General features: G+C 48.7%; 1 protein-coding gene across 2 annotated transcripts in view; it reads left to right on the forward strand.

The window, feature by feature from the left end:
- Nucleotides 1–5,932, forward strand: part of LOC113953078 (transmembrane protein 136-like) — a 7,114-nt gene extending 1,182 nt beyond the window's left edge. Inside the window, exons 1-3 of one of the 2 annotated variants that reach the window (XM_027655780.1) lie at nt 157–260; nt 2,103–2,302; nt 2,663–5,932. In XM_027655780.1, the coding sequence (XP_027511581.1) occupies nt 2,104–2,302; nt 2,663–3,201 (738 nt within the window). In that variant the 5' untranslated portion in view covers nt 157–260; nt 2,103 and the 3' untranslated portion in view covers nt 3,202–5,932. Of the gene's footprint in view, nt 1–156; nt 261–2,102; nt 2,303–2,662 lie in introns of those variants that run through there. The other variant, XM_027655781.1, reaches the window with a different exon arrangement.
- The last annotated feature ends 6,404 nt before the right edge of the window (nt 5,933–12,336 follow it).

Raw genomic sequence — 12,336 nt, forward strand, 5'->3', positions numbered from 1 at the left:
CCACCCCTTCTGCAGCCCTGCCATCCCTATTCCCGTCCTGCCATCCCCACTCCATCCCTTCCATCCCTGCGGTCCCTCCTCCCCGCCGCCAGGTGCCCCTCGGCCGCCGCCGTTTCCTCTGCCGGCGCGGGGGCGGCCGCGGCTCCGCGGCCCTGCCGGTGGGTGTGCGGGGAAGGGAAGGCTCCGGACCCTGTTCCCGGACCTCTCGGGAGCCGGGAGGAGCCGAGCCAGGCCCGGGAGGAGCCGGGCAAGGGAATAAGGTGGGGCGGGAGCCCGCGGGGATGCGCGCGGGGATGGGGGGCGGCTGCATCCCGCGGGAAAAGGGCAGGATGCGGGATGGGGCCGGTGCTGGGCTCTGCCCCTGGGATGCGGTTTGATCCTCTCTGTGCTGTGGTCTCTGGGCTCCTCCATTTTATTACTTGTACTACCAAAAAAAAAAAAAAAAAAGGGAAATAACGGTGCTTTGCGGGAGGTGCCCATCTGGTTTTCCCGTCTGATTTTTAAGCTCTTCCGGGCTGTTCTGCACCAGGTTTTTGGGCGCGTGTGTTTATTGTAGAGCCTGCTTTCATTCGGGGCTACGTTGCTACTGGTGATACAAATAATAATATATATTACAGAGAATAATATACATAATAATACATATAATGATATACATAATGTATATAATAATAAATATAGATATCTAAAGATATAATATATATATATTAGATATATTATTGTATTTAGATATTGTGTCGTATTTAGATATTATTATATTATTTTTGTATGTGATATATTTCTATATATCTATATTTATTTTATATATTTTTATATATAGTTATTTATTATTATTATATAATTATTGGTGGGTTTTAAATGATATTGGCCTGTCTGGCATCCAGGCACAGACATAATGCACAGGTGCAATATGTGTTATATGTGCTAAGGACAAATAACAGAATGGTTTAGGTTGGAAGGAATCTTAAAAATTATCTCATTCCTGTCATGGGCAGGGACACCTTCCACTAGCCCAGGTTGTTCCAAGCCCCGTCCAACCTGGCCTTGGACACTTCCAGGGATGGGGCAGCCACAGCTTCTCTGGGCAACCTGTGCCAGGGCCTTCCCACCCTCCTGGGGAAGAATTTCTCCCTAATATCCAATCTAATCCTGCTCTCTGTCAGTTTAAAGCCATTAACTGTTGAGCTTTGATGTGCAGTTGGATGACACCCCTCTTCTTTCCTTCCAGGGGATGGAGAAGTATCTTTTTCATGAGTAGGTGTGGAGAACACCTCAAAATGTTTAAAAGCTTGTTCCTCTTCCTTTTACCAGCCTTCTCCAGCTGGTCAGTCCCTTTTGTCACGTCAGAATTCTTCCTTCCCTATGTGCCCTGACTCTGGAGCTCACGTACCAGGGATGCGAATGGAAACTCCTGCTCAGAGCAGTTAATCACATCCTTATTTCATCTCCCATGTTCCCAAGGCCCATTAAAACATAATGGTTTTGTTTACCCAGCCTCCAGTCATTCCTGGGAATACCTCAACAGGCCAAACAGGAAGGCTGGGCTTTGCAGCTCTGACTCCTCATCACGTGAAGTCTCTTTGGTGTGAGTTTGGGTGTGAGGCCAGAGTTGGGCAGCAGGTACCACTGGTGCTTCTGCTGTTGCACAACTGGAAACTCCTGTATCCCAAAGCGTGACTCAACTGCTTCTGATGCACTTCCCTGAGTGCTCAGGAGTGATGAGGCATATCTTGTATTTCACAGAAAGCTGTTATAAATATGAATGAGGTGTAGATATTTGATTGTTAAATAACTGGGGGGCTTTTAGCACCAAGAGCAGCACCCACAGTTGTCTGTGCTCTGTAATTTTGTTCTGGCAGTGTGTTTTTTGCTTGTTTGAGAGATTCTGTATTGCACAGTGAGTGAGGGAAGGCATGTAAAAGAAATACCGCTGGAAAAATAATCTTTATGGGCATAGATTCTGATTCTTCTGCATCAAAAAGATGTGGAGGTCTTGGTGCCATTAAAGATGAAATGAAGTCTGCAGTGGGGAGAGTAAAATGTTTTTCACCTTGTCTTGATACTTATAGACCTTCATCTGTTCTGTGTCCCTGTCCCCCTGACAGGATGCTGTTCCCCCTGCCCCTGAGGGTGGCCTGCAGTCTGCTGGGCTGGTTCTCCCTCTACAAGTGGTTCTGCCACCGCTACAGGCACCGGAATTCCGAGTGGAGCTGCAGGCTGGTCACCCTGACCCATGGCATCCTTGCCACCTGTCTCTCTGCTTACATTGGCTTTATCGACGGGCCCTGGCCTCTGAGTCACCCAGGTGAGTGATGAAAACTCTGGTCCCAGCTCCCTCCGTGGGTGGTGGCACTGAGGGGCTCTCCCACCACCTCGGCCTGCTGGAGGAGTGGTGACTGCAGTGGTCTCTGAGCTGCTTTGTGATGGGAAGCTCTAGAGAAATGGGGAGCCTGGCACTGCATTTCCTCGTGTGCTGGCCCTCCCCAGCTGCAGTTTGGTCACACCGTGTGGCCATTACGTGTGTGCAGCTGCCGGACTGACAACCGTGGCATTGTGACTTGGGGGGGACTTCTCTGGCCGGGCCGTGACCAGCACAAGCCAACACCCCTTCCTTGTCTCAGCTCCCGCTCGCTGCCTTAAAGTTCTTCATGTCTCCACGTTTCAGGATCACCCAACACGACCCTCCAGGTGCACGGGCTGTGCCTTAGCTTGGGCTACTTCCTCTTCGACCTGTGCTGGTGCGTGTACTTCCAGACGGAGGGTGCCCTGATGCTGGCCCACCACCTAGTGAGCATCGTGGGCATCGCAGCCTCGCTGGCCCTGGGCGAGTCGGCGGCGGACGTCAACGCCGTGATCTTCGGCAGCGAGATCACCAACCCCCTGCTGCAGGCCCGCTGGTTCCTCAAGGAGACGGGCTCCTACCACACCCTCACGGGCGACGTGGTGGATTTCCTCTTCGTGGTCCTGTTCACCGGCGTGCGGATCGGGATGGGGGCCTGGCTGATGTACTGCGAGCTGGCCTCCCCCCGGCCCCGCTGGTACATCAAGCTGGGGGGGGTCATCATGTACGCCGTGTCCTGGGTGTTCATGCTCAGCATCTGCCGCTTCGCCAGGAGGAAGAGCATGAGGAAGTACCAGGCGTGGAGGAGCCGCCGGAGCGGCGCCTGCTGCCTGAAAACCAACGGGCACCTGAAAACCCACTGAGGGGGGTGCTGGGGAGAGACTTCCTCGAGTTCACGCTGCCTGGCAGGGGAGGGGGGGATCATGCCAGGAGCCAGCTCACGTTAGCGGTTCTGGAGCCAAGTTTTATCCCTGGCTCGGCTCCGCTGAAATCCGTGGAGCTGTGCCATGGATTCGTTGGGGCTGCAGTGTTTGGCCTGGCAGGGGCTGGGTGAGCACACGCTGGATGGCACGAGGGAAGGAAGGGCTAATTTTATATGCTGACCATTGACTAGTCCAGCAGTGCAGGTGTAAATAGTGGTGTGAGTAGAAAACTCCTTCAGCACCGGTAGAACCTTGGAGAAGAGAGGAGGAGATAACACTAGGTCTTCATGTTCAGTGTCCTGTACAGTGTAGGCAGCTGAGAGTGTTCCTACTGGTAGGAAGAAGCATGTTCTAGTGTTGCATCAAATTCCTGGCTCTTCCACCAACTCACTGTGTGACCTTGGGCAAGTCACATAACTCTAACTCTGTGCCTAATTCCCCATCTGTGACTTGGGGGTGATGGAGCTGATCCATCTGTGTTATGCACTTTCAGACTTTTCCTTGAGAGGTGCTACATCGATGCAGAGTGATGGTTGTTACCTGCACTTCGTTCATTATCCTGATGTTCCCTTTGGGAGAAACGGCTTTGGTGGATGAGCTAGAGTGTGACTCTAGAAAAATCAGTATTTTAGGTAGGTTGTTGTTTCCTACCCTTTCTAATTCCTTTTATTAACTTATTTATTAACATATTGATAACTTATTTTTCTGTAGTGTCCAGAAGCTCTAATCAGCACTGGAGCCTTACAGGACTAGGTGCTCTGTGAATACACCCAAAGACACAGCCCCTGGTGGGAAATGCTTTTATGACTTTTCCCTCTTCATCCCTGACTGTTAAAACTCCAGCCATCCCCTACAAACACTCCTTTTAGCTCCTTGAGTGACTCTCTGTTGTGAGAAACCCCACCAGGACTTGCCAGTAAGGGGTTTTCTGGCTGATTGTCTGCAGAACACCAAATTCCCTCTGCTGGGCTTATTGACCCAAATCCAAACTGGGATTTCTGGTTGAAGAGTGGCCAACATGCATCTCCAAAAACCCAGTGGCTGAGGTGGAATTGCTGCCCAGCTCCAAATTTGTCCTTGTGCAAGCCAGAGACCTGATCGTGGCTCTCCTTCATCTGAATTGATGCCTTGACCTCTGGGCTTTGAATTCACTTTGTCTCCCTCGTTGGATCTGTGTCACTTTATAAAATGAGCATTTATAGGGCCAGAGAGACTTATTTTACAGCTTAATAATTAAAGAAGCAGAGAGGCACAGAATGTGGCCTTTTTTAAGTAAAAAAAAAAAAAAGTGAACCTGACTGGGAGAAAAAATAATCATTACATATTTGGTCCCATTTGCAGGGAAACATTGTCCCCACTTGGCAGCTTCTGGTGTTTGTTCCACTGCATATTCTTCACCTGTTCCTTTGTTGTTGCTGTCATTATTAGGATCATTTCATTTGAGCCTCCAGAGCAGCTCAGGGCCTGAGCCTCCCCTGCAGCAGCCAAAGACCTGAAGAGCCCAAAAAAAGCCCTTCAGATGAGCAGAGCCAAGAGGTGAGCTGGTCCTGCAAAGGAAACTTGACTCATCCAGCACAACTGAGCCTTGAAGGGAGACAAGAAGGGCTAGTTGGGGCTTGCTGGTTCTTTCCCAGCTCTCCTGAGCACGTCAAGGAGCCTTTTTGCCTCAGCTTACCCACTTTCTGGAGTGGGGACAGCATTACCTACCTCGTGGGGGGTTTCCATTTGACACAAAGCCACCTTTGATGGATGTTGGGTGGTTTGTGCTGTGTAAAAGCAAAATGCTGCTGCTTTGAGCCAAGCACTTCTCACTATGACCCATCAGCAGCACTTCTGTCACCTGAACATGGCACTTCCCAGCATCTGTTTGCCTCCCAGGAGCAGGAGTCTGAGGTGTTTGGCAAAGGTAGGAGCCAAAGGGACTAAGGATGTGCTGCTTCTGGTTCACATGGACCCCCCAGGCTGAAGGAAGGATGCCTGGGGGGTTTTCCCTGGGAAGGATTGCAGTAAATCCAGAGCCAGAGGAGGTTCAGCAGCCAACCTGACCAGGGAAAGGGGCTTTCAGCAGCAAGGCCTGAAGAAAGGCAGGTGAGAACAGCCTGCTTGTTGCTCAGTGCAGCTGTGGACTTGGCCAGCAAGAAGAGTTTCCTGGGCAGCCCTGGTGGTCTGGGCTCTGAGGTTTGGGGTGTGGTTACCTGGACATCCCACACCTGCCCAGGTGAGTGAGGGTGTCACTGAGTGCAGGTACCACACCTTGTGTGGAGATGTTTTGAATTACAGGGGCTCAGTGGTCCCCTCCTTTGAACTTGGTTGGAAGGGGAGCATCCATCAATGGCTTTAGAAGTTAAACAAAGGCCCCAGGAAACAAAAGGGCAATTAGGAACAGCTTTATGAGGTGGAGCTGCGACAGCATCTCAGAGCAAGGCCTCACAGTGTGTCCAGCATGGACTCACACACCCAGAAACACAACTCCCAAGCTGTGGAGCACAGGGTGGGACCTGTCCTCAGGCTGGTCCATGGTGGCTAGAGCAAACTGTGCAAGGAAACTGCAGAGCTAGTGTGGAATAATAACTTGTGTTTGAATTACTGTGTAATAGCAACTAATGTTCCACCAGTGAATGGTGTAGATGCTTTGTATTATGTTTTATAAAATAAAGATTATTTAATTATATGAGGAATTTCCTTTCTCTCTTTGGATGCTGTTCCTCAGTTGCAACGTGTATTTTGGATGAGTGTAAGTGAGCAAAGTGGGTGGGTGCTTTTTTTTCACAACAACTTGTACAGCTTTCAGCATTGTTGCTTCTTGGGCACATTAGCATTCTTTGCAAGGTTGTCTGAGCGCTCAGTTAAAATTTCAGGAGGGATTTCTTCATGGAAAGGGTTGTCAGGCACTGGAAAGGGCTGCCCAGGGAGGTGGTGGAGTCCCCATCACTGGAGGTGTCCAAGGAACCACTGGATATGGCACTCAGTGCTCTGAGCTGTGGTTGATCAAGGACTTTGATTGATTGAGGGTGGACTTGATGATCTTGGAGGTCTTTTCCAACCTCAGTGGTTCTGTGTGTGGTTCAGTAATGCAGAGCAAAAATGTTTCCTTTGTTTTCCATGCTAAGGGACAACGTTCCACTGTGTTTCCACACCATGAGCTCTTCTCATTCATAAACTAAATATTATTACCTAGGAATTGCTTCATTGGGAAGCCTGCTAGGAAGAGGGTGTGTATTAGCATTATTTAATGTTTAATTTAATTTAATGTTGCCTTGTGGGGGGGGGGGGTACTTGCAGCTGTAGAGATGAGCCAAAGTCAGCACTGTGCAGAGGTGCAGCTTTAATCTGGGCTCTCAGTGGTGCTGCTCTGTCTGTGCTGGGGTGGTTTTGCTCCTGTGCTGGGGTGGTTTTGTTCCTGTGCTGGAGATATGCCTCCTTTCAGAGCCAGGGAGGCACTGCAGGCAGGGCAGCTGCTGGGAACTGTGTGTGTCATGTTGTGTTCGTGCCCCAGAGCTCCCTGGGCAGGGCTGTCCCGATCTGCTGAGGGAAATGGGAGCTGCCAGGGGGATGTGCAGGAATCAGGGACTTCTTTTGCCCTTGGTGCAGCAGCTGAGCCCCGGGAAAGCCACCAACACACACAACAGCTTCGTCAGGTCACTGGGGGAGATGTGCACTTCTTTTGAAAGCTCTGCTTCAGGGGATGCTCCTGGAATTAGAGGAGACAAAAACATTTCTTTCAGTGATGCTTGAGACCTGGGCACCACCCAGGATTTCTGTGGGCGAGGCACTGGATAAATCCAGAAGGGAAGGAGGGTCCTGCCCTGTCCCAGCAGCTCCAGACCTGTGTGTGGCCAAGGCAAAGCCTGTGGTGCTGTGCTGGTAAAGAACAGCCACTCTGCCTGCTTGTGGCCCCAGCATTTTGCCAGGGATCCAGCGTGCCAAAAGTCTGCTTTCTATAAATAGTTAAGCCAATTTAGTTGTTTGCATGTAACCCTTCCATCAGGCTCCAAATCCTCCAGCACTGGGCAGCAGCTGCTGAGCCCTCTGGAGCTGTTGGCCTGTTTGCAGGGCAGGGGCAGCCCTGGCAGTGGGGTGAAGGGGGCTCAGGGACTGCAGGAATTTATGCTGGAAATTCATTTAACCTCAGGGGTAGCCCAGGAGCAGAGAAGAAAGTACAGCAGCATTCTGAGGCTTTGCTTTAGAGCTGCAAACATCCTCCAGGTTTTATGTCTTCAGGAGTGACGTGCCAGAATTTAACCTTAAGTCAATGGACAGATGTGCTTTGACTGTATACTGAAATCTGCCCCCCTACACCCAACTAATTTAATTTTTTATTGTCCTGTTATTTCTTTAAAGCCTTCCCTGCTGCTTGCCTACTGGCCCTATAAAATGAACTCTATAAAATTAACCTCTTCTTTCAGTCCTCTGCCCTCTTTTTGTAGCTGAACTCCTTATTTGTATTTGAAGAAATTGCAATATTTTTTTTTTGATATCCAAGGCTTTATTCCCTTGCAGCAATAGTCCAAACACTGATGTAAAAGCATTCTAAGTCTTTGAAATCTGCTATTAGACTGATACCATTCCTGTCAGCAGGTCTTTCTTGGACAGAAAAGATGAGAGAATGGTTTAAGCTTCATGGTGATATTCTTGATACTTGCAGATTTTGTGCAGTCTGAAAGTAAAATAACATGGAGTCTTTTATGTCCAAAGAAATCAAATTTCAGAGAGGGAGAGGGAATCAGTCAGCACTGGCTTTGTGTCCCTTAAGCAATTTCTGGGCAAGGAGCAACTCTTTTTTTTGGTTATACCAATAAACCAGCACTTTCCTCTCTCCAAGTCAGCTTCAGTAAGTGCTCTAATAAATCTGTGTAAGAGAAGGAGTTTGATTTGCCCTCTTTCCCTCAGGTTCCAGGGGCAGTTTGGCAGCTGATAAGTTGGCAGCATGAGGGATCTTTAGAAAATTAATGAGGAAAACTGAATAGATCAAGGTATATGGAAAAGCTTTTGTAGAGTCAGAGTGGTTTACAGGTCATTCATTTTGAATGAGAAGGAGAAAGTGCCAGTTTCTGCAGCTTCTTAAATGCTACAAACACAGCTCTTCAGCAATATTTGTGTTTCACTGTTTGAGTTGTGTCAGAAGGTTCAGTGTAACAATCCTCAAACGTGATGAGAAATTTACACCCTTCACCTCTTTAGATTTTACCCCCTTAACAACCACCTCTTTGTTTTTAATCCCCCCTCCAGCAGAGAGTGGGAAGGAACCTCCTGACAGAACGTCCAGCAGCTTCATCTGCCCTCACAGAGGTGGCTGCTTTGCTTATGCTGATATGGAAAGAAAGCTTAGAGCTATAAAAATGCTTAGTGCCACGTGGATTATCCAAGTTTAGGAACTGTAATAAGCTGCCACAGTGGAAGCTCTGACAGATTAGTCCATCTGTGTCTCAACAGAGGCAGCAAAGCGTTGTCCCAAGTGGCCTAAAAGAGACCAGCCCTGGGTGCATTTCCAGCAGCTCCAGGGAACTGGGTGCAGGACAAGCTGCCTGTCTGTAGGTGGCAAATCAGGGGCTTGTTTTAAGATGAGAAAAGGCTTTGAAGTTGCATAGAATTTCTGTGTTTTGTCAGGCTAGGGTTACATCCAGACATGGAAGTGGCCACTGGATCCAGCAGCTGTTGGTGCTTGAGGTGAGTTTGACTGGGTGGAATCACACACAGGGCACTACAAACAATCACTGAGGCAGGAAGGTTTGAGCTGTGCTGAGCTTGAGAGCAGAGCCAGGTTTACCCCAATCCTGACCCAAGATCAAGGTCCTCTCTGTTCTTCAGGAGTCACAAATCCATATGCACATTTGGGAAGTGAACTGTCTTCTCTGTAAGCCTTGTGCAAGGTGGAAAGGTTGGCTGTTGCCTTCCAAAAGCAGCAGAACAAGAGCTGGCACAGAAATTTATGGTGAGTTTAAATAACAGTCCAAGATACTGGTGCATTCTATCAGTGGCTTTGAACTGATGACTTGTAAGTAGCAAAAGAGACTTCATCCCCTTGATTTTTATGATGGAGCTCAGCAAAACTCAGCTGATCATCGTGTCTGACTCAGCACATAATTTTGCAAAGCTTTCTATTATTTTCTTTAGTTTTGTTCTGTACTTTACTTCTTTACTATTTACTTTCTTTACTTTCTACCCTATTCTTTACTTGAGGTCTGCAGGAGACCCGTTGCACACACAGGTGAGTTGCTCCCGTGGCTGGTTATCCCAACCGAAACATGAAGATTTTCCTGAAGGAAAAAGGGTCACCTGCGCTGTTTATTCATAGTTAAAATTTGAACTATCGCCTTTTGCTGATTTCTGTGGCTTTCTACGCCGAGCCCACAGCGGTGCAAACCCCCACGGAGCATCCCAGGTATCACACGGTTTGGAAATGCTCCTTCCCGAAGGGGAACGAGGGGGCGATCAGGAGCTCACCCTTTACCTGCTGGGAAGTTCAGGTTAGAGGAACCATTCGAGGCTTTCCCAGCAGATGGCAACAGCTCCTCGGTGCGAGGCTGGAAAAGAGGGATTAGGCAAAAGGATCCTCAGCAAACACTCTCTCTATAAACCTGCCTTTGCAGGAGCCCCTCTAAGGCTCCTCCGAGGATCTGTCCTTTGCTTTAGGGCAAAATAAATTATGCTTCACAGGAATCATCAGTTTTTGCTCCAGGGTTCTCCTCACTTGAGCTGCTTAGCTCTGCTTTGGACTGAAAAATAGACTTTTGTGGACTTTGGTGCTGTGCCCTGGAGACTGATGAGGTTAATCAAAGAAACACAGAATGGTTTGGGTTGGAAGGGACCTTAAAGATCATCTCGTTCCAACCCCTCTGCCATGGGATGGTACTCTGTGGTAAATTCAGCATAAGTGACAACTTCAGAGCTACCAAAAAATAGTATCTATTTTAGTTGGTACAGTGTAATTGGTTATTGATTTCCCCACCCCGTATTTCATACTGTAAAACTGCCCAGGCAGAATTATCATAAATAGGCATCCATCTTAACCTAAGTATGCAGTCAGCTCCCACCATAAAAAAATAGCATTTGCAGAAAAGAGAAGCAGTTATGGTTTCAGTATCTATGTCTTAGCATTTCCTCCAGCTAATTGTTGTTCTCATTACGTTGTCATGCACAATAAAATATAATTAAAGGAATAAAGAAGCATCGAGGCCTAATATGCAAATGCTGGGCCTGCCATGAATCAGAAGGTCTCCCAGGAGCCTTCCCTTCTCCAGGCACAGAACTTGATGTTCCCAAAGTTAAAAGCAGGGAGGGATTTATTGCAGGCAAGATGCAATAAAGGGATTATATAATAAATAAATACAGATATATTGAGGCATTCAGTCACTTCATCACCACTGTGGTGCACAGCTGCAGAATGAGAGGCAGACGTGGCTGCTTGTCTTGCACTCCCACACTTTTCTTTTTTTTTTTTTTTCTCTCCCCAAGCCTGTATTTTCCTCAAAAGGAAACCAAAAAAGGAAGTATAAACGTCCCGCGTCTATATGTCAAGTATCATGTAGAAAATGATTTCATCCCACGCTTCCCCTCTTTGCTCTGAACTTCATCAAAACAACAAATTCTTCAGGCTCTCAGACAGTCTGCTGGCTTCCTGATCCACGCTCCCTTCGCTCCAAAGCAGGAAAAGGCTCCGTGTTCCAGAGCAGCAGCAGCCTGGATTTAGCTTCAGGCAAGGTATGGTCCTGTGTGCTCAGGGAGGGATCTGCTCCCGAGTTTCCAAAGCCTGTTTTCCAGGCTCTTTCCAAGTCCAGTGTCCTGGCTTTGAAGTATACGATGGCAAGATTAATTAAAGGGAAGGAGGATGGTGTCCTAGATGATTGGGATTAGCTAATAGGGTTATTTTAGTCTGCTGGCATTTGGTAGGACAGACTGATGTTCCATGAGTTTCTCTGCACAGGGAGAGCAGGAATTACTGCCCACCCTCCCTGGCAGAGGAACCATCCTGATTTCTGTTGGACTTCTGCAGTGCTCATGAGCTTTAATTCCTGGAGGAGAAGCGTGGAAGGTTCCTGAAGTTAGAGCATGTAGATTTTATTTCCAGGTGTTTGAGAACAAGCTGCTTGTAGTGGCAGGACAAGGAGAAGTGGCTTCACACTGACAGAGAGTAGGTTTAGACTGGATATTAGGAAAAATTTCTTCCCTGTGAGGGTGGGGAGGCCCTGGCACAGGTTGCCCAGAGAAGCTGTGGCTGCCCCATCCCTGGGAGTGTTCAAGGCCAGGTTGGATGTTGGAGCAACCTGGGATAGTTGTGCCCATGGCAGGGGGTGGAATGAGATGATCTTTAAGGTCCTTTCCAACCCAAACCATTGGGATTCTGTGTAGAGCTGAGACAGGCATTTCCCTCTGAAGCAGAGTTGTGCATGGCATAAATAGCAGGGAGACACAGCCGTGCACCAGCGAGGATGTGTTTGTGCTGAGGAGAGGGAAATCCACACCTGCTGAAGTTTCAATGTCCAAATATTCCTTTTTGCCTATCTTTTCATACTGGAGTTTTTTTACATGAAGAGGAGCAGGAACTCGGTGCAGTGTTTCTGGAAGGCTGAGGTACGTGCAGGGAGGGATCAGTTCTCGGATTTATGTTGACCTTCACCCGTGAGAAAAATTCCTAATGAAACGTGTGTGGAAATGCAGGGGAATGTGAGACTGGACGTGGAGCCATGAAAGGTTTTGGAGCAAACAGCACAGGCGGTGACTCTTTGAGACAGAGCTCCCGGCACTTCACTATTTTAATTCACTGTTTATTTTCTTTCTGCTGTTAAGCCTCTCTGGTGTCATATTTTCCATCCCGCAGCCCGTGGAGATGGAGGCGCGGGCACTCCCTGCCCTCCGAGCTTGTGACGAGGCAAAAACCGGGGAGCGGGAGGGAGGAGGAGGAGGGCTGGGGACGAGAAATGGAGAGGGAAAGCTCTCCGGCAGGGATACGGGATGAGGGAGGAGGGACTGTGACTTGAATGGAGATGGGAGAGAAGGAAACACCCCGCTGGCCTGGGAAAGGCTTCCCGAAGGGGAAGGGGAAAACGGAAAGGACCGGGAGAAGGGCAGGGAGGG

The sequence above is a fragment of the Corapipo altera genome, unplaced genomic scaffold, assembly GCF_003945725.1.
Source record: "Corapipo altera isolate COAL_440 unplaced genomic scaffold, ASM394572v1 71, whole genome shotgun sequence".
Lineage (NCBI taxonomy): Eukaryota > Metazoa > Chordata > Aves > Passeriformes > Pipridae > Corapipo > Corapipo altera.